This window comes from Vanacampus margaritifer, chromosome 20 (genome assembly GCF_051991255.1).
Source record: "Vanacampus margaritifer isolate UIUO_Vmar chromosome 20, RoL_Vmar_1.0, whole genome shotgun sequence".
Lineage (NCBI taxonomy): Eukaryota > Metazoa > Chordata > Actinopteri > Syngnathiformes > Syngnathidae > Vanacampus > Vanacampus margaritifer.
Genome location: NC_135451.1, coordinates 5,170,975 through 5,194,610, shown reverse-complemented (window position 1 = coordinate 5,194,610; position 23,636 = coordinate 5,170,975). Strand labels below are relative to the sequence as shown.

The 23,636-nt window shown below is 37.5% G+C and overlaps 1 protein-coding gene across 5 annotated transcripts in view; it reads left to right on the top strand.

Moving 5' to 3' along the window:
* Positions 1-23,636, top strand: part of ctnnd2a (catenin (cadherin-associated protein), delta 2a) — a 245,897-nt gene that overhangs the window by 149,966 nt on the left and 72,295 nt on the right. For all 5 annotated transcript variants that reach the window (XM_077554314.1, XM_077554312.1, XM_077554313.1 and 2 more), the window contains 2 exons: positions 8,062-8,194; positions 16,712-16,925. In XM_077554314.1, the coding sequence (XP_077410440.1) occupies positions 8,062-8,194; positions 16,712-16,925 (347 nt within the window). The remainder of the gene's footprint in view (positions 1-8,061; positions 8,195-16,711; positions 16,926-23,636) is intronic.

The following is a 23,636-nucleotide window of genomic DNA, read 5'->3' as shown; positions in this document are numbered from 1 at the left end:
AAGAAGTAATATGTACTCCTCCTCTCTTCATCACATTTCTTGATCTCATTCTTGGCCTTCTCTTTTCTTTCTCTTTCTCACCCCTCTTTTTCTATTGCTGCAAAGAGGGGTGTTCTTATACTGACTTTGGCACTTTCCAAATCTGAAGGGAGCAAAGTGACAAATAGGAGGGAAGATGTTTTTTGTCCAATTATGGGGGGTCTTTTATCCAAATGAACCTTTTCACTAATCCATAATCAGAGGAAGCAGTGGATCACTATGGGCTCATATCCAAAGGACCTATTGAAAGTCTGACACTGTATACATAGAAAATATGACGGTCTTTTGTCAACCCTTTCAAAGCCAGTCCCTATATGATAGCCCTTAAGTCAAATGATCATACATTGATTTAAAAAATCAATATTTTATATTGTTTGTTTTTTTACGCTGAAGGTTTGTCTATATAGTGCCATCCAAACACGATGCTGACATAAGAAGATAAGTTGTGGTTATTTATGCCAATATAAATAGCAGCAGTCAAATAATGTCACTTGAAACTCACTTTAGATAAACCCAAGCCATGTAGACGCACACATACACACACCTGCATTCATGCATGCAAATATGATCAATTCTAGGGTTGTGAACAAAATCATTTTGAATGTGTGGCAAATTCTTAGCCTAGTTGCACCGCGGTGCCAAGATTAATCATTTAGCCGAGCTTTCCGTGTGCCAGAAAAGACACGTCAATTTAATGCAATGTTCACAAAGTTGTCAGTGTGGTTTTTCATAGATTATTTTTTTATGCTTGCTTTTTCTTTAGTGTCTTTTTTTGTCTGAGGAATTGCTGTAAAACTCTTTGTGGCATTTTCAATTGTCTCTTCACTGCACACTATTTGTGTGTGTGTGTGTGTGTATATATATATATATATATATATATATATATATATATATATATATATATATATATATATATATATATATATAATGTTAATAATGATATGATATAATTTTAATTGTGAAAGAGTTATTAATTTATTAATTGAAAATATAATTGTGCAGAACAACTAAATTTGATTAACTTGAGTGACATTCTTCTGCTTTCAAAACTAATTGTTGAAATACATTAGGTGAATTTATTTCTTCTAAATGTTCCCATCCTAATAGTTTTGGATATTTCCTTATAGTTAGTTTTTATTTCATTTGGATTTTTTTTTTAATTAGGCAAGTTTTGAGTAGTTTTAGAAGTTTTTATTTTATTTTATTTTTATTTTTATTTTATTTTACTTAGTTTTAGTATTTGTTTTAGTCTTTTTAATATGGGTGCAAGATTAAAACAAAGTCACCAATCTTTATGGAATTAAGTAAACTATAATTCTCAAACAAACTTCCTTCTATTTGGATACACTGCAATGCTGAAATAAATCTTAAAATATCTGATATTGACAAAGACAAAAATGAAGGCCATTTTTGCTGGAATTATAGTAGTTTAAGTTGTTTTTGTAAAGATGAGTTAAAGATGTAGTTTGTGTTAGTTAAAAAAAAAAACATTTTCCTTTTCATTTTATATCATTTAGTTAGCAAAAATGATTTTTCAATTTGACTTTTATTTATTTTGTTAGTTTTCATTACCTTGATCCTAACACCTTTATTTACTGGAAAGGTGCTGTTTTAATGTCACATTTGAACACGTTAACTGTCATATGTGTGTTAAACACAATAATAAATAATAAAACAATCTTGGGAGCCGCCTCATAGACATAATGGACGTAGAAGTAGTAATGTGTTTCTGGATAATTACTGTCACCTTGTGGCATTTAATAGTTACTTATAGAATGTCACAATAGGAATATATTTTGATCTTTTAAAGTATTTGTTTGTTCCACTTGGTTAAATGTATGTAATTATTTTAATTTATATTTAATAAATTATAATTTTTAAAGTTTACTGAGCAGCAAGACCCTTTCTGAGGTACCTCTAAAATTCCATTTCTGGCTTTTGTGTCATGTTTTTCCAGAATATTATGGGTAAACTCTAATGTGGACAACTTTGGTGGTTTAGTATTTAATTAACTGTTCAGTATGAAACATTCAAGTTCTGCACTACTGCAACTGCAAACTACAATAGTAAACATATTGAATATACTGACTATCTATTTGACAATGGGCATTAAAACGGAGAATCCATAGCTTTGAAAAAGACAGATTCTTATATTGAGTCTTGTTAGAATGTGGCTAAATGCAGTCAGAATATCTGAGACAAAAGAGAGGAAATGGAAGCAGTTGGTGTTTGACGGCCGGAATGATTTACTAGCGAGTACTTCAAAAAATGCTCAGCTTGCCTCCTTTGTCAAAGTCAAACTCTTATTTAGCTTCCCCGGAGTAACATGCAGACTTGTCTTCACAAAGGCTATAAATTACCTAAACTGTTTTCGGCACTTTCTCTCACTTTCCTCCCCCCAATATCTCTTAATCTCTCATTCCCCCCACTGACCACCTTTATTCCTTCGTCCATTTTAGTGCCCTCAAGATGGATGCTCAGGTCCTAATTAGCATCTGCTTTGGTATGCGCAATCCTTTCCTGTCCGCCAATCAGTTAACATAAATGACAGGCCTTGTCCAATCAGATTAAGGCCGGCAAGACACATTTCCTGTCGGGAGCTGTCTCTTCAAATGCATTGTGAGCTCTGAAAATGGATGTGAATTGAACTGTGAGGGCAAAAAGGACGTAATAAATTACAGTGTTGCATATTTACTACCGTGCACTCCACCTGAAGCCATTAGAAGACGCTCGGGTCCAAAAGGATTCTAGTCTGCCATTATTCAACATTTTCTAGTTGTATCAGTCAGTCCCAACATTGAGACTTACAATGTCACTGTCATATAATAAAATATGTATTTACTGTACAGGTTCATTTTAAAATAACTTTTGATAACAAGGGACATTGGATATGAAGAAGCACTGTTTTAATGCAAGTCTTTTTACTTAATGTAATTTCTTCATCATCTCTCTTTGCGATCTTCTTCTCTTAACACCCATTATTCAGGTCAGTCCTCCATTTTGAATGAGTGCAGCAAAAAAAACACAAAGCCAAAGGAAAGTTTTAAACAGCCAGAATAGGTAATTTGATGTTCGCTGAACTGAGGTCCCACACGGTGGCATGCCTGTTGTCCAACATTGGCACAGTGCTGGTCTAATTCATAATTGCAAGATGCCGGGGCAGTTTGTATTAGGGTTATTTGTCTAGCAGTTAAAGAAGGGATGTTCAATACCACTTTTGTACTCAACTCACTAATACCAAGTGTTGAGTACTTTTGCTACATAAAATTTGCACACATAAAAACCCTAATGATATAATTTCAAATCACAGAAAATAACATGAAACACTGTGGCGAAATCAATATACAGTATTCAAGTTAGGCTCAGCAAGTGGCAACGTAAAATGGCCGCCGTTGGCTTCATTTCTCCTTATGGCGAGTAAGTCCATTCATATACAGTATAAGTCCATAATTCAAGGTCACAGGTGAACTCCAGCCGAACCCAGCTAGCTTTGTGAAAGACGCACAATTCCCAATTAATTCACACCTTGGGCAATTTAGTGCATTTTTGGAATATGAAATTGCACAAAAACACAGGGAGAACATGAAAATTTCACACAGAAAAATCCAAGCCAAGTTTCGAAACAGATCTTTTTCACTTTAACGGCAGACGCGCTAACCACACCCCCCATGACGCCGCTGGACAAAAAACAAATTTATCAAATAATAAAGCTTTACACACCATTTAAAAATACACCTACCATATTTAGAGGCATTGAAGCTTGTCAAATTCTGGCGAGCACAAGCTGCCTTAATACATATTTAGCGTGAACCTTGTGGTTTTGCTGGCACTACTCTTGTCGCCCCCTTTGTGTTTCTGTGTGTTTGCATCCCGCTGTTTCACGTCACTGGCTCGTCGCCCGGCAGTGTGTCTAACAGGTTTGTAGCGCTCATTAGCACCAGTGTTGACTGCTGTCCTGTCTGAGGGCTGTTTACCTCTTTATCCTTTCCGTTTTTAAAACAAAATGTATTTTGATTCTCTCTTTCCCGTACCCCTCTCGCCTATTGTCCCTGTGGGGTTTTCCCCCCTCAACGCCCACCATCCCTCAGCGTTTTGCTCCGCTTTCTTCTCGGTGTGTGTCTCGCTCTCCCTACTAGGCCTATTTAATTAATAGTGAGCCATGATGCTTATCTTATCAGCAGATCTCACTGCTTTCTATTATGTGCGCTGACAGAGCTGTGAGGTTGGAAGGGATGGATCTCTCACGCACACACACACGCTCAGCCAGGGTTATATATAAACAAAGCTAAAGAGAGAAATAAATATACACTTATACACACACTCTTTGGAGACAAACAAGTCAAGCCACGTGTGTCCACATCCCAAGCCTTAATCAAATCTTGCCACTTGTACACACACATAAACAAACTGACCTGATGTTATCTGCCCATGTGATTTAGTGTTGTTTGAGGGTCTCTCCTCCTAAATGCCCTGGGAATGCCCCCCTCCTCCTCGAGCTCGCTCTTCCTATCGCTCCTCTACCTCCCTCCATCAGCCATGCTTTCCAGCTGAATGAACACTTATCATTTGGCAGATAAAGACCCGTCCAGGCAAGAGCTCACTTTATCTCGGAGAGCCATGTTTACTCCTCGTGAACGCTCCACTTTCCACCGATGCTTCACACGCCACGTGCTCTCCATCCAGCGGAGTCCACAGCATGGAGGCCAGGGCCATTTCCAACTCCTCGGGCTGGTCAAGTTCTTTGTATTTAGCCTATTTTCATGTACGGGCAACTGAGGAAAATAAACTAGGATATCTAGATGGGGATTATAGCATAAGCTATTTTGGCACACAAGAGCCAGCATGAAGGCGGTAAGAGCAAAATCAATCCTCATAGAGCAAAATCGATGCAGGTTGCAAAATTTCAACAAAGGCTTTTTGTGATCGCTCTGGGATTTGGGTGTTTCCTGAAAGCCAGTTACTTACAGGGTGGTTATTAAAGAAAATAACATGGGTGATTGTGGAGATATACCCACCCACACTTTCTCACACACTCATAATTTTCTCATTCAGGGGACCATTACAGAGGAATTATCAGCAGGGGATGCTACTGTGAGGGAGCCCATTTCCTGGGTTTTATTTTACTTTATTTACAGTACTCTTTCCAGTGCGCTCACAGGGGTGGAAATTGATGAAAGACAGCACATAGCAAGTCCCATTGCTTGCTGTACATTTTGTATTTCAGTGGAGGACTCTGAGGATATATGTACAAGTATTTCAAAAAACATTTGTGAGCCCCTCTGGCAAAAGGGTCCGCATGTTGCCAGGTAAATCAAAAATGTATATTTTGCAAAAAATACCCTCCTTAAGGTCTCTATTGTCATTTCCCAGCAGACCAATAGTATTGCAGTTGTAGTATATTGTAATAAGTAGACAATGTGTATAATAACTACTACTTTTTTTTAGCCGACATGTAGCTAGCGTCTCGAGGAACCTGCTAACCCGTGATTCCTCGCCTCTGATTTATATTAGGGGTGCCAGACGATTATTTTTTTTTAATTTTAATTAATCGCATGGCTTTAATAATTAACTCATGATTAATCTAAAATTTTATATCTGTTCTAAATATACAATAAGGAGTTTTCATACTCTTAAAATAAAAGTGGGGAAAATGTTAAACTAATAGAAATATGGCTGCATTTTTTTGGTCATTGATACAGTCATTTCATAATAATTCATAAAATTGGGTTAAAATTAAAAGGATGTACTGTACTGTAAAAAGTGTGATATTGATTTCTGTGAGGTCATTTTTCTGCCACTAGATGGCAGAATTGCATTTGTAAGACGTTGGTGACAGCTCAGTGCATTTTTCCTTTCATATTAAAAGCTATCTAATCTTTAACATAAAGTAACTTGTGAAATTCTGCACATTTTAAAAATTGTAAAATACATGTTGACCCCATTCTCCACAATTATTATAACATTTATTATTGCTAAATTTTGATGTGGACGTGTCTGATGTGTTGCAACTGCTTGGAATTCACCCAGTATATGCTTTTCAAGTAAAAGGTGGTCATTAATCGCACGTTAAAAAAATATGTGGCTTTAGACGAACTTTAAATTAACTAAAAATTAACGCACTCATTTTGACACCCCTAATTTATATAATTGCGCATAGCAACTAAAAGTAAAAAATACACCCCAATGTGACCCTCCAGCACGAAATCAAACAAGTAAGGTAAACCCTTCCTTTCCTCATAGCAGAAGCGAATGTCGTCATGGGATCCGGACACCCGCAAATTTTGTAAACCAAATATAGTTAATTTAGGGAAGAGAGCCACGGTCTAGTCTATTTTGAATTTAATGTATTCATGCACTAATGCAAGTAATGTCAAAATCACGAGGGCGTTAAATACTCTTCTGTTTACATGTGAGCACCTCCCACCAGGGGAGACTGACAGTATCGAGTCGGGATTTAGTGGAACAAATTTCCACTTTATGCTGTTTTGAGTAGGATGAGAATAAATTCAAATATGAAGACTGTTTACTTTGCAAATGAAAAGATGATCGTGATGTGATTGGTCCTCCCAGCCCATAATGCACTCAACGCATATTTGGAGCGACTTGTACATACTGTACAGTATATATAAAGTGTTGATGCGTTCCTTATTTATTACAATTAATGAAAACCAAAATATTGTGTTGATCCATCAAAATGTTTATTCTCTTTATATGTCCAAATGCATTTGAGATGTAATAACCATGATCACAATAAGCTTTCTTGTCACAGGCCACACCAAATGACAAGTAATTTTGTGACACAAAATTCTTAAATCAAATTTCTCATTGTGGTTAATCAAATAACAACAATAAAACATCTGAACTTTGTCCGATGATGCGTCAGAAGATGAATTGCAAGCATAGTAAGCTTAATGGGATTTTTAAAGTTGTTTTGGGGTTGAGGCCATAATCACCATTTTTGGCCTGTTTCACCTATTGAGTCATCCAAATTCTTCAGCTTTTAAAATCTCGGATGATGTCCTTGCCTGCTGTTGGAATTTACTTTCCAGTGGCCTTTTGAAAATTTGAGGTCAATATATTTTTTCCTAACGTACTGGTTGCTATGGACCTTTGAAAGCTGTTGTATGTGCCAAAAGTTTAAAAGTGTTTTTCTCAAAATTGCGGATTTCAACCTGGCAAAATTTTAACTGGCTGTAACTTCATTAAATTTCCAGGTATCTTCATGTATTATAGTTTTATAGAGAATAAGTTGTAGAGTTAGAATATATGAGAATATATACATCTCAATTTAAAAAAATTAACCCAGAAGGATTTACCCAGAGTCGGTCACTTTTTCTTTTTTTTTTGTATTATCTAAAAAAATTACCTAAAGCCACACAAAACTTCATTTGAAAATGCTGTCATGCATGACGTCACTCAAAACCTCAGCGTAACTGTTAGCATTAAAACACTGATATAGTCCCGAATGGACTTTTCTGAGAGTGGGAAGATTTAATAGCAATATCTTCATCAAAGGATTGTATTTGTTTACAATTTTGCCTTATTGGCTTCACTGTCATTATTTTTTCATTATTAAAAAGTCCCCTGCAAATTTCTTGAAAATCATTTGTTGAATGATCTAGTCAAATAGAGCAAAAATACATTTTCCCCCATTTATATTCTCAAAATAGTGTTTGTGATGAAATGAACTTCTCTCACTCAAACTTCTCTGTGATATGTGAAAATAATAATGTTTTTGTGTGCACCTTGCATCATTTCCAAGCCTGTCAGACTCTTGTGTAAGATGATATGTCTCCATCTAAAGACATATTTAGAAGATTTTAACATTCACATTCTCATTCAGACGGACATTGCATTTGTATTTATTTTGACTACTGTATATTTATCTAGTATATTCTGTAACTTTTGGTGTGACAGAAAGACATTTCAGGATTTTGTTTGTCTTCCCTCAGGGAATATCGACAAGACGCTTGTTACATCTCCCAAGGAGTCAAAATGTCTCCATCTGTCCTGTCTGTGCAGGGAGTTTGGCTGGAGAGATCCAGAGCTGCCAGAGGTGATCCAGATGTTGCAACATCAGTTCCCATCTGTGCAATCCAATGCTGCGGCATACCTTCAACACCTCTGCTTTGGAGACAACAAGATCAAAGCTGAGGTTAGTGTCTGCATTGTTTATAAAACACTTCATAACAAAGGAGGGAATTAAATTCCTCTGTGGTTTTGCATTTCCCTGCGTTACAGTTTGAATTATGGCACATAAACAAACCTGCACTGGATTATAAACCTTGCTCTATAACCTCATCCCTTCGAGCTCTGATTTGTTTTATTTTACCATTGGTAGTGCCTATAAGTTTTTTTTTTTTTTTAAATGATGATTGAAAAATTATGCCATATTACCGTAACAATTCCCACAATTACTTTGTAGTACACACATGCATGATGAACTTGGTAACTATCAGCTAATGTTGATAATTAAGCTTAAAGTTAGTACCTGTAGTTCTTACAAAGCGACTTATCCACCCACGCATGCAAGCAAATAGGAAAATGCAGTCAGATTTGCACACAAAAGCATCAGCCATCATTCCACTCAACTCTTGTGGCCCTGAAAAAATAAGTATTTAATGCCTTTTATAATGGATGCAGTTAGCGTTTCTAAGTGAAGGTATCCAACTTTCAAAGTGGATGGAGTTTCTTTCACCGCTTTGAGTGTTTCATTCAAGGTCTAAAGTGCAGAAACAACACTTAATCATTCATTGTTACATATGCGAGAAACAGCAGCCAATATCGAGCCTGCCATTTAACTGTACATTTAAATGTAAATGTAAATTTGTCCAAATACATTTATAAAATTGTGTCATAATAAGCAGCAGTTTTGAGCTCCAGTGCTTTGAGCTATTTTTTAAAAAAATTATATTTTCAGCTTTTAAACATAATTGACCATTTGAAAGTTAAAGTAAATGTTTATTGTAGTTTTTCCGTATAGGCTTCTGCTTGGCTTATTACGTATACTTCAACATATCTGATTAAAATGGAATTTGTACACATTTTTGTTCAAACATTTTTGTTACTTGAAAAAAATCGCATGATCTGTGAGATGAATATTGATGGAAATTGTTAGCGATGGAGTTAGAGAGCTTTGAAACATGTTAGTTGACTTGTTTTTATTTCTGAAACTTAATATATATATATATATATATATATATATATATATATATATATATATATATATATATATAATTAAGCAAAACCCGGGTCAAAATAGGATTATTTATACATTGCGCTCCCTGAGAAAAAGGAATCAAATTAAATATTGGCTTTATTTGTTAAGCATAATTAGACATACACACACAAATGTTGGTACTTTTACACATGATCCTGGGTCAATGGTAAAAGTACCAAAATTGTTATTACTAGGCGGCACGGTGACTGACTGGTTAGCACGTCCACCTCCCAGTGCAGAGGACGTGAGATCAAGTACGGGCTTCGGCCTTCCTGGGTGGAGTTTGCATGTTCTCCACGTGCTTGCGTGGGATTCTCCGGGTAATCCGGTTTCCTCCCGCATTCCAAAGACATGCATGGCAGGTTAATTGAACACTCTAAATTGTCCATAGATGTGATTGTGAGTGTGTATGGTTGTTTGTCTCTGTGTGCCCTGCGATTGGCTGGCAACCAGTTCAGGGTGTACCCTGCCTACTGCCCGAAGCCAGCTGGGTTAGGCTCCAGCGGCCCCCGCGACCCTTGTGAGGACAAGCGGTTAAGAAAATGGATGGATGGATGTTATTACTAATCCAGAAAAGCAAATGTAACACGTGGGTTGAAATTAAGTATTATGTTTTCTATTAGTAGGTGTGTGTCCACACAAAGAAAGAGTCAGTGACACTTTTAGAGAATTATTCATTTTGACTCAGAACCATTATTGCCGCTCTGAAGAAATGAATATAACACAGTGGTTAAAATCAAGTATTGGATTTGGATTATACACATTACTGACATGTTTGGCTAACTAAACAAGCCCTGGGTCAAAAATCACCCAGGGTGACATTGTTGTTGTTCCTCTCAAACAAACATAACATGAGGATTAAGGTAATAGTACTTCTCCCCAACTGAACATTAGTCCATTGTGTTTGACTTAAGTTACACTACCTAATTGGATAATGAATATATTGTTTGATAAAATCTTATGTTTTGTTTAGTGCACTTTTTGAGTGTTACGCAAGATCTTCAAGGCTGTCTTGAAGAATACTAGCAGTCTTTCTTTTCTTCCAGCGGAGAAAAAAAAAACACTGGCAGAGAAGATAAAGTACGTACACAGTATTAGATTTTAATTTCCCCCGCTGCCATCTGCACTGATTTGTATTTCTGTAATTCAAAATAACACCATCACAGACCAACTGGATTATTATTAATAGTTTAACCTTACTGGGTGACCTTTTCTTGGTGCTAGACCTCTCTCAGGTGCAGAAAAGTGGGAATTCTCATTATCTGCCCCTTTTCCTGTTGTGCTTTATTTGCCCCTTTTGTTTAAGACCACCATGATGACAAATCGACCAATACAAGGGTCATCGGCCATAACATTAGGTACACCAGCACAGTCAAGGATAAAATATGTCACTTGTGATATCAGCTGCTAAACAGGATCATAATTGCTAAAAGGAAGTTTTATAGCGATACTGTTTTAATCATAAATGGTGATGAGATAAAAACATCTGAAAATGCTAAATGGGATTTTCCATGTTAATTCAAACTGCTGCCAAATGTTCACTAAGTCAGAAGCAGAACTGTGTTTCACATTTCTGACCTTGCAAATTGGATAAGATTTAAGAGCTATAATGATGACAATGACTTGTTTTAATTGCATCATCGTTGTGTGAAATGTGCAGGAAGGTTGGTGTGGGGGCTAGTCCAAGCCAAAGGATTTAGGATTAATTGTGGACAGTTGGTTGCAGTGAAATGATTGATCCCAAAGCAGCTGCCTAAAAACTCAGCTATATGAACCTTTACTCTAAAAATGGCCTTGGAAAAAGAATATACCTACTCATAATTAAGGAATCTAGGTCATCTAAGGCAGGACGTTGCATACAAATCCGTTCCCACAGCAGACTCCAACCGCAATAATAGACAGGTTGGTGAATTGATATGTAAAAGTGTCAATTAAAACTGCACATCGTCTTTGTAAAGACATGTTTTGATAGAACTCTTCGAATTTGAGCTTATTACAACAGAGAGGTGTTTTTTCAGCAGTCTTTTATATATTCAGCCAAAAAGTAAGTCAGAGTTAAGTAAATTAGAGTTTGTTTTTCAAGCACATATTTTCTCTCTGAACATTTCACAGTCAAATTTCCAAGGAGTATTCGGTAATGTGATGATTAATTTTTACATAGTTTTAATACCGACTTGGTGTGCATGAAATTTGCTCTTCTGCCTGTTTTTGAAAATAAATACCGGCAGCTTGTGAATATGTAACTTATTTGTAAGTGACATGACAACCTTATTACCGTGGGTCTCATAACAAAAGAGATGTTGTAGAAGATTACATAAGTTAATTGATGCATTTTTTTTTTGGGGGGGGGGGGGGTCCCTCTTGGCTGTTTCTTAAAATGTTCACTTTGATTTGAATTTAGCTCGTGTAAAGGATCTAATTACATTGTACCTACCTTTTTTTTTCTCCATTGACTGTATAATTATTAAAATTGATTAAATTTGTTTTCTGTCACAGTGAAGAATAGTTGTAAGTAAAAAACATACAAGACATCACACTTTGATCCTATTGGTCTCTGGGGGAAGAGAGTGCGGCCGGCGACAAGTGGCGGATGATATGATATGATATGATATGATATGATATGATATTTCTGAACTACTAAATTGCTGAGTAACGTTTGGAATCCTGGAGTTATAACATTGTCAGGGCAGGTTGGCTTTTGAGATTTAAAAAGCTCGCTTGTGTCGATCTATTTTATCATCTCATTTTGCATAAATTATGAATGTAGATTATTACACTTATTTTTATTAGCCTTGATCCAAAGACAGAGACAGGTGGTACAACACAATGAATGGCTAATTGGAAACAACAATTTGGTACTAAAAGTACAATACTCAAAAAAGTCAAAGAAAGAGAAAGTGCGTGAGGAGGAAGTGAGAGAAATAAAAGAATATTTTGTCTGGATTAGACAAAGATGCTTAAAATATGTGAAAGGAGGACGCGCTATTAACACAGAAGTTGCACTGGAGGGATGGTAGCTAGGTGGGTGGCTAGATCTGAGAGACTGTTTACACTGTGTGTTAGGTGCTGTTGTTCTGGTATGTAGCAAAATTTTCGCCTTCTTTTTTTTAAATAAGAATGCATTTGGTAAAGACAAACTGTCAAAAAATCCACTTTGCAAGAACGCTTTAAACTTAAAGAAAACTTCACTTAGAGTGTAGCCTTTGAAGTTAAAACAATCCCTTCTGGGACGCATGTTTTGATTCAAAACAATTTTCATATAGGAAATGATAGATTGAATCGGCAACAAAAACTTCTGCAGTCAGGAATTTAAAAGTCTGTTGTGAGCTCCCTGTTACCAAAAAAGCTAGCCATTCTGAAGTTTGCCAATTTAACTGATGTAATCACGTTATCAGCCGTATTGTACTGAGCAGCCTACTCAGAGATGTGTGTATGGAGTTAAAATCATGCCAAAACACCGCAAACACACAAAACGTGATCTAGGCATACAAAACGTGATTTACGCACACAAAACGTGATCTACGCACACAAAACGTGATCTACGCACACGAAACGTCGTTCACAAACGAATGCATTTTGTTCTACACACATAAAGAAGCATATCTCCAATTACAAAAAAAAAAAATCTTTCAAGTGCAAACTAAAATCTTTCAACTATAAAAAAATATCCTTCAAGTGCAAAAAAATCCTTGGCATACGTGAAAAGCCATTCTACAATTACAAACAACAGTCACGTGACTTTTGGCAATAATATTCTGCTGAGCAGATCTATGCGCACAAACCCCAAGATCCACCCATTTTTATTCGATTTTTTTTGTAATTGAATATAATGCTTCTTTGTGTATGTAGAACAAAATGCATTAGTTTGTGAATGACGTTTTGTGTGCGTAGATCACGTTTTGTGTGTTTGCACACTAAAACTAAATTGAATTTCCAGTTCTGTGCTTGTCATCGTGAGAAGAAATGGCAACCTCAATATTGATGTTGCAATACAAATAGTACATAGTCACATATTGAGACTTCCAGAAGACTTCCCCTATCCCACGCTGTGATTCATGCGATTCATGACTATGTTTTAGTTGTTTACCCTTTTTTTGTCACAGTAGATTTTCCTTTGCTGTGAACTCTTCATTGTGCCGTCTGCCTCAGTGCAAGTATTAGATTGTTAATGGTGGCCCATTTTTTAATGTCCCCATAGGGAAATCACTGCTTGAGGCCACAAACTCAATTAGGCAAAGGTTGAAAGGTTTCTCAAATGGAGGCAAAGAAAAAAGCTTGCATGAGAGTCCGCTTGTCTGCTTGAGTGCATGTGATGAGTTTGAAGGTGTGTGACACGTCTTTGCTCGCAATCAAGCTGGTAAACAGTAAGTGTGCCGCTGATTTGTACTGACATTCCATATGTGGTGACTCATGCCCACTAACACACTTGTTAGGCTTCACGTGGTAACCATCACGGCTAAGAAGTGTCACCCGTGTATCCTGTGCATCTCTCCGGGATTAAAAAATAATAAAATTTAACGCCTGCAACACCTTCCGAGTCCAACAATCCCGGCTGTCACCACCGCTAACTGTTACCACAGCAATGCTGTCGCTATGGGTTACTGATAGTTTGGTGTCCTGCATAACAGCGGTAGTCAAAGACAAATCAATCCACACTTCTAATCTTCTTTACATGGAATAAAAGGACGGTGATATTGGAAAGCCGTGTAGGTATCTCTTAGGCAATACAAAGTAATATTATGATGCCTTTCATAGAATTTGAGATTAGGTATGAAACCAAGCCTTACAAGGGAGATGTATTTGGACAAAGGGAGTTAAGGAACAAAGCTAAAGATTGTCGGGCATTGGAGGGGGGCGGCGAGGAAACAATGTAGTCAATAGAGCAAGGTTAGTTTGCCATTCACGGCAACCCTTAATCCATTTTAATTGAATAGATAAGCAAAGTCATTTTACTCGATAGACTCCTGCTGTGTCATCAAACACCTCCGTCCTCTCCTTGCCCTCCATCACAGCCTTGTGCACTCATCTTTCGTCTTCACCTTTTCCCCCTTATAAATGTGTCTTTTCACTTAAAAGTAATCAAAGCTGTGTTAGAAGTTGTCGGGGTTTTTGTCGTTGTTTTTCCATCAGTGGCCAAAGTCACTCTTCTGTCTCCGTCATGCTATAAACCTAAGCACTTCAGGCAGATGGTTGTAGTCTTGGTTGTCCAAGGTGGACAAAGAGGTTTTGCCATTACCCCTGTCACCAATTGTCCTGTGCTTTTGGTGTTCTATTTGATCTTTTAAATGTATAATGTTTGTCCCCAAACCTGGACTAGTTCACTTACTTCCATGAGATCAGAATCATCATTATTAGCCAGGTATCTAAAAATGCACAAGGAATTTGTCTTCACAATCGCAACCTGTCCAAGAAACATGAAATATAGAAATGGCCAACTGAGGGTGACAGAATGGGAAGCCTGGCAGTTCGCTAATTAGTGCCCCGAGAAAAACATGAGAAAGTGGGTGGGGAGACAAGGGTGGGGGGGGGGGGGGTTGTACCGCTTATCCTCATTAAGGGTTCCATGTGTGCTTCGGGCCTATATGCCAGGTACGCTCTGGAATGTTCGCCAGCCAATCACTGGGCACGTATAAAAAAACATTGACAAAACAACCAATCATTCTCACGTACACACGTATGGACGAAATTAGAACCTTCAATATACCTACACTTTAAAAACAGACCCTATACTTGGCAGTTTGACCCAACTTTATGGGTTGTTCCGGGATTTATTTTTTTTTTAATTGTGTATAAAAAAAACCAAAAGGTTGGGTCAGAGCTTTGTTGGGTCAAATTGACCCAACTTTTAGTCAAAAATTGGGTCATTTTCTATAAATCTTTCTGGGTTGTTTTGCACCCCCCTAAAAAAAAAAAAACATATAAACTATAAACTACAACTATAAAAAACAACCCATAAGGTTCGGTCAGATCTTCTACTTGGGTCAATTTTACCCAACTTTCTGGGTTGTTTTGCAATAAATAAATAAATACATAAATTAATAAAAAAATAATTCTGTGCAAAACAACCCAGAAAGTTAGGTCAGATCCCAAAAAATCAGGCCATTTTGTATAAACAACTCAGAACGGTGGGTCAAATTGACCCATAATGTGGATAGGTCCAGTTTTGATCCATAATTGGGTTACTGTTGACCCAACTGTTTTTAGAGTGTAATAAATGTGTTTTTGAAATAAGGTGGGAAGCTGCAATACTTTGGTATTTATTGCCAATTAATCATTTCTTGACGTATTTAATGAAAAATTAATTGCACTACTTTGCTGATGAATCATCCGGGCTTCGGCCTTCCTCGGTGGAGTTTGCATGTTCTCCCCGTGCTTGCGTGGGTTTTCACCGGGTACTCCGGTTTCCTCCCACATTCCAAAAACATGCATGGCAGGTTAATTGAACACTCCAAATTGTCCATAGGTGTGATTGTGAGTATGATTGTTCGTCTCTGTGTGCCCTGCAATTGACTGGCAACCAGTTCAGGGTGTACCCAGCCTACTGCCCGAAGCCAGCTGGGATAGGCTCCAGCAACCCCCGCGACCCTTGTGAGGACAAGCGGTAAAGAAAATGGATGGATGGATGGATGCTGATGAATCAGTCTAAACCAGACTGGATTCTAAAATCAGCAACATGACGTCAACCAAGCAGACATCCACTATGGCACAACTCCAACAGGCAACAATATTCTGCTCAGCAGGAGGAAGAGGAGTTCGGAATATTAAGAGAAGTTTTTTGACTATCACATTTAAAGTAATTTTGGAAGAAATAATTGTGAAGTATTTAATAGACCCAGATCCCATATTTATTCATTTTTTTTACATTTAGTTCCTCTACAATTTCACTCTCAACTAAGTAAATCAGTCTCACTTGAGTTAAGTTAAGTTTAACTCCTTTATTTTAAATAGAGCAAAATGGCTTTAATTAACTACATGTCTCATATGCAATTCCAGTCTTACAGTATTTCAGTAATTTTTTGTTGTTTATTTACACATGACATTAACGACATACATAATCAAACACAATAAAATCCCCTTCCTAGTGCAGTAAAACCTCAATAAATCTATGGGGATAACGATACAGTACAAGCTCGATAGTGCATGTGTTATTATAACAACTGGTTATTTGCGCCATTAAGATTCAGTAGCATCATGTAACTATTATATTGCATGTATAACAAACCACATCCTTCCACCATTCATAGTATTGTAAATCAGTGAGTGTGCTGCATTTTAAATGCCATAAAATGCAGCATGCAAAGTGCAAGTTACATAAGTTTTAAAAATTCCAAAGTCACTTCAATATGAAAAAAAAAAGTGATAGAACGCCATTTTGAGTCTCAGCCCTGAACTGTGAAGAATTAAAGACCAAGACATCAATGCAGTGATATTTTTTTTGTCTGTATGGTTTAGATCCGCAGACAGGGAGGCATCCAGCTTCTGGTGGACCTGCTGGACCACAGGATGAGCGAGGTTCACCGCAGTGCCTGTGGGGCCCTCAGGAACCTAGTCTACGGCAAGGCCAACGACGAGAATAAAGTGGCCCTGAAGAACTGTGGAGGGATCCCAGCGCTAGTCCGCCTTCTAAGGAAAACAGGAGATGTCGAAATCAGAGAGTTGGTCACAGGTATGATGACTTTTACAACACATGCATGTTGTTTGGTTCGTTGTTTGGCGCATGACCTTGCATCTTGGTAACCACAGAGGAGCTTTTAATGTGGTAAAAGTGTTTTTGCATTACGCAAGATGATTTGGAAAAAGTGAAACCACATCTGATATGTGGAGGTGTAAGCTCTGAATAGACCACGCACGCACACTAAAATATCTGGGTCAAATATGCAACATATTCCTGCACAAAATCCTGGAGATTTTAACACAATTTCCTCTCTAACTGTTGTGCGTATTTTGCGTCCTTGACATCAACACTAGCAGATATTTTAGTGGCGTCTTTGACGTCATTTGTAACTTTTCACTCAAAGTCTTTTATCAACTGCAACTATTCATTCAAACCAAGGTTGTTAAACATTCCACTTGATTGATTTTAAGCACCGCCAAACAACTTGTATGCAGAAGTGGCATGAAAGGCAGCTAATATTGGCTTGAAACATCCGGACTTGCGCAACTTTTTTTGTGTCCTGCTTTTCTACTTTTTACTTACACGGAGTTGAGTTGTAAAAGCATTCAACTTCCTTAGTTTTCATTTGCCTGTCAGGTTTTGTAGTCCAACCTAACCATGAGTAAAATACTCCATGTAAAATGTATATCTGCAAACTGCCTCCCACTCACATTGTAATGATCTTATTTTGTGTTTTGCACTGAAGTGCACCAACCCGCTGTCTCTTATATAACACACATTCAAGTATGTGCCTGCAATTGTTTGTCAGCATGACAATGGTTCTGAAACCTTGAGACAAGGGAGTGTCTTGACATTCTTAATTACATTGTTTTAGTTTAGATTAGAAATATTTCTTGTGTGACACTCACAGGGGCTTTATATGAAATTTTATTCTAAATTGCATAACATATAGCCCTTTGGGAAGACCTTAAAGTTCAAGTCAAGACTTTCAAGTTCTTTGACACTAAAACCATCCAACCATCCTTGTCAGGATCTCCATAACACATTCTGTGACAGTAAAAGACCTTTGCCCAACTGTTTCTGCACGGCATCGGATTTTTCAAAGATACTGTATCATGGGAAGCTGAAGCACTAAGATTTCCCTCCACTGGACTAAAATGGGCCAAGATTAAACTCATTTGTAAAGCCCAGAATCGTCCATTAGACTGTGAGATAGCGAATGAGAATTCTGCATTGAACAGAATTTTTTCCACTACTCCTGAGTCCGGTGGTCACACAGGTGCCTCAGTCCTCATTACCAAATACTTGGGATGTTCAAAACCACTTTTTCTTTCCAGACTGATACCAGTACGAGGACTCAGCTCTTGAGATGTCACCAATAAATCTTTTTTCGGCTTGGAAGAACTAGTTTATGCTGTTCATCTATTCAAACTGCAACCTCTTAGGATGTTTCTGAGGATCAAGTGCATTCTGCATGGTGACCCATTCACAGCTGCAAATAGGCACATACATAGCACAGACCTCTCAGATAAAACCAATGTTTAGTTTGAACTCTAACCCAATTGCTCCTTAACATTTCATTCATATACCTCTATATTCTTAGACACATCCGCATAGGTCACTGGCTCTCCAAGGAGATGTGTGGATTACAATAGTGACAAGTTGGTGAGGGATTTTGAAACTCCCTTTAGAGATGGCTCAAATACTGATAACTTCCCACCAGAGAGAAACGCTGGAGAAACAAAAAAAGAATGTGGGTGAAGAGAGGCGAAGAAAAGAGCAACATGATGACTACGGTTTATTAAGCAACCTTTGTGCCTCAGCTGAAAGGATACACTGAGTGGAAAAATCCAATTTAAGAATGGCCATAGAAATTATTCCTTTATAACTATAATAATAATAAACAGTAACTAATTTCCATAACATATTATGAGATGATAAGATGTGATGCATGGCCCGAGGTTGACAAAGTTGGGTCTGATTTGTTTTCGTTGTGGCCTACAAATGTAAGGTGTCCCATATTTGTGTTAATTTCGTTAACAAAAATTTAACAAAAATATTTTCGTCAACTCACATTTTTCACCAGAAAACTAGACTAGACTGAAACCCTCATTAATAAACAATAACTGGGACTAAATCAATATGCATTTTTGACGACTAATGAAGACGAGACGAAAATGTACTTCACTTAATAAAAACTGGACTAAAATATATGGACATTTTAGTTCACAAACAAAAAAGACAAGATGAAAATGATTTGATTTTGTAAAATCTTGTCTCTGCTAATCTGTCACTGTAACACTGTCAAGTGACACATAGTGACACACCCTCTTTCAAATCTGCAGCTAGCGACTAGTGCAACATGCAATTAGTTTAATTAATTAGTTAATTAATTAATTACAACACATGGGACAGACAGGAAGTGGATTCATGGTGAAAGGTTAAAAAAAAAGAAGTAAATTATAGTTATAACGTAACATTAATCCAACGGCTATAATGTTCCAACAATAATGTTAATCTGACCGCTAACTAATACTAGCTAATTTACTACTAGCTTGTAGCATGGAGCCATAGTAGCCACTTGTTGATATACTGTAATTGTATGTGAAGTTGTTTTTCATCAAAAAGATGAGAGGAAATTTTATGTGAAATAGTATTGTTCGACATTATCTGCTGACAAAATGGGGTCAAATGATTGTCCTGACTAAAACTTGACTAAAATGTTGAAAGTTTTTGTTGACTAAAACTAATTATCTTTTCTTGGACTGAAATTAAGACTAAAATGCTAAATTTATAGTGGGCTAAAATTGACTAAATAAAAACTAGACTGACTAACAAGCGTGATTGAAACTGAACTAAAACTGAGACTAAATTTAAAAATGTCTGGTAAAATCAACACTAATATGCATTGAACCTGTGCTCAATATAACACTGAAATTGAAGTAAAGAAATAAGAAATCAGTTTTACTGCCATATTCCCCACATAAAGCTTGACCTTCATTACTAATCAGTAGCTAAATGATTTCCTAATGAGTAAAAGTTAATTGGTCCATCAGAAATGCATCAGGGCCGATGGTGGATACTCAAACAGCATGCACACATGAACTCATCATGCCCTTAAACAGACCTAATGGTTGTGCTTGAGTACCAGCCAATGGGACAGTCTTAACGAATTCTATACTGTTTGATTAAAGGCGCTTTGTGGGTCTGGGAAATGAGACAGGAAACCTTTTACTGTATTGCACTGTCCTTTCTGAAGTTTAAATTTAGACAAGCTTTATTGGCTTCCTGGCTTTCCATGCGAGTGAGATAGGAGGAAGTTAAAGCTTCCGGGCCTGTCAATCAAAGTCTGGTCGATGTTGAGGCTCTGGGTGTCAATAGTAGATGCGATCCATGCTTGTGGGCTCACCTTGAGGTGCTGGACTGTGACATAAGGCTGGCTGCAGCTGGATCTGTTTTTCTTTTGAATATGCTGCTGAGAGACGCACAGGAGACATGCAGTTTTGTAATTATTTTGTTTTTAGCTAGTTGGTTATTGAAGGGGTGTATTTGCTTCCATTATCTTTGACAATTAACCTCCAACGTTGGACTCAATTTTCTCTGTGATGGTGGTCAACCAATTTCCTATCGAGATGAATTGGGTGGAACAATGTGCTGCAGAGTATGAACTTTTGCAATCATAAATCCATTTCAACATGACAGACAATGAACTTAAGAAATTATTATTTTTTTTTTTTTTACTCAGAGAGACTTCTCAAACCAATGTGATTGGGAACAAAAAAAACATGTGAAAATAGTGTTGTAGTTCTCAAGACCAATTTGTAAGGGTCTCTTTCTTAACTGATTCACTCCCAGCTGTTTTCACTGAAGCGACACCCTTCGCTCCCGGCTGTTTTACTCGATTTTGACTAATTTTACAAGGCCCACAGAATATTGTGTTCTATTGCTATGAAAACATGGAACCTACCGAAAGAAATAGACTCTTCTTTCATTAGGAAAAAAAGTATATTTGTATCTTATTCCGTTTTGCTTCAATTAGCATTAAAATATAGCTAAGTTTCATCATTATTCACATTCCTGGTGAAAACAAGACCCTGGCTGCTCTCGTATACTCTGCTGCAACCTTCTGGTCATTTTTTTGTAATAACTACAATTGCTTTAAGCCACCTCTTCAAGTCAGAAGCTGCATCAAAGTCTTCTGTATGCTCTTGCATAAAAGAAAACAACAAACAAAAATGTGTAAATACGTTGACAAAGTATTAAAAAAACATGTTTACACATTTTTGGGTTTGAATTAGTTAAAGATACGGGTTAAGTAAGTACAGTATTGGTCTTTTCTCGGTCTCAACTTCCAAAGTCTTGGTCTTGTCTCTCGATACTCTCTAGTCGCGATATCGTCTTGGTCTCGATTGGTGTAGTCTTGGCTACAAAATTATGTGGAAATGTCCCAAAATAAAAAACAGTAACAGGTCTGAGCTTCACTTAACAGGTCCAAGAGTGCTGTTCAGTCATCTCTGACTCTTGTCATATTGAAATATTTGCTGGGAAAAGCCACTTGGATTCTAATGAGACTTCTTGGCTTTAAACTCTTTACGTCACAGTAATTTTCCATGGATATCCATATATATGGATTCTCGTTCTCTTTCTGCCATCAATATAAAAGGTCAAATCAAAACACAAATGCCAAGCTAAATCGGATTTTGGTGGAAATGGTGGGATTTGCCCGATATGCTGATGTCACATGCTATGATGTTCAATGTCCAAATTTAAATTAAAACTCCAAATTTATGATTATTAAGGAATTCAACGTTGGAATTGTAATGCTAGTGAAATATTAGATGAGTTACTGACTTACTAGCAGAGGTGTTAATGTGTTTGTTTTAATGAATGTGTGATTTTGCAAAAACTACAAGAAAAAAATATCCCATTTCCTCTCAAATATTCTGGAAGTGGTTACGCATAAAGATAACAACATTATTCCAAATGAGGATTGTTTGGCCTTGGAAGTGGTCTGTGCTCTTCTGTAAGTGACATTCTAGTTGTAATTAAATCTAATTTTGTCAGGTGTCATCAAAACCAATCAAGTCAGGAGTTGTTGTACTTACAACATTTTTAATTTCTTTTAAGAACCTGTGCCCCAAGCTGCTTTTTTAAATTATAAATCAAGGCATCATAGTGGTTCTTTCTCTTTCCTGCAGAAAAATTACCAGGCCCGAGTCAGCAACCTGCTGCCCACCACTTTGTCAAAGTCAATGTGTCCACTTTTGATCTCTCTTTTTGTATATTTTGTCACCTTTACTGTATAATTTCTCATCTTTGGCTTTGTTCATCAGCAGGTTCTGACTTTGCGGTTTACTAATTCACACGCAGCCACGTAGATGAGGGCTGTTTAATAAAACATTTCCACTTGAGTCCTAACAGGCCTGGCTCCCCCCTTACAAGTCATACACTCATTTATTCATGAATTCATGCAATCATCCCCACATTTCCCCCCAAACCACCAAGCTCCTTGGAAACTGTCTGTCATGTGTCTGGAGGGACCCAGTTGGAGCCAAGAGAGAGAGGGATTAGAGAGGACGAGATAAAGGAGTGCACACACACACACACACACACACACACACACACACACACACACATACACACACACTATGGCTGGCGCACGCAAAGGCTCTCGAATGATGTCATTGTCTGTTGGTCACCTGACTGCAATACTCCAAAGGGCCCTGTGGGCTTAGTGAAGCATGGCAGATCCATGTTTCTTGAGCAGGCAGATGTGTGTGCGATAGTGTGTGTCAGACCTGAATTTGGCCAACATGACACAGTGGCAGACGCAATGTCCTTGTCCCAGAAAACATTGGAGCCTGTACTCTATTTTCGGTCTGCTCGCACTTTACACAGAACACGTCTATTGCTGCAACCTGATTGCAATCATGAGCCAACATTACTAACCTCTTATGAAACGCAGGCTTGACTTTCCAAGGACTGTTGACCTACATGTGTTGTCTGGACATGTTTGTGTGGCTTTTTTAACGGTTTCATGGTAAAAACAAAATAAAAAAGTACCATGAAAAATGCATTTTCCGTCTGCAACAGGTGGCATGACTGTTTATAGCATTGGTTCTTAATCTGGGTTCAATCAAACCCTAGGGCAGGGGTGGCCAAGTTCGGTCCTCGAGAGCCACTATCCAGCCTGTTTTCCATGTTTCTCCCCACTAACACACCTGATTCATGATCAGGATCGTTATCAGGCTTCTGCAAAGCTTGCTAATGAGCTGATCATTAGATTCAGCTGCGCTGAAGGAGGGAGACATGGAAAACAGGCTGGATAGTGGCTCTCGAGGACCGAACTTGGCCACCTCTGCCCTAGGGGCTCAGTGAGCCAGTCTCAGGGGTTTGGTGGTACTCAAGACACACACTTGACTCGTGTGATTCTTGATGATATGCCCCACTTGGCTATCATTGGCTGCAGGGAATTTGTTGCGCTCAGTAGTCCACTTGTGACTGTTGTGATGGTACGTTGTGTGATTGATTTATTATTATAATCCCTTGGTGCTATGTATGTCGAGCAAAAAAAGTAAGTGTTTGGATGAATATGTGCAATATAAATTCATATGTATACGCATGGTGTTCCACAGGGTTGAATTCTAGGCCTCTGTTGTTTTCATTGATCTGCTCACCCCTGGGTTCTATCTTATAAAACAACGGCGATTGTTGTAAATTGAAATAAACATATAAATAGTAAAATATAAATATAATAATTAG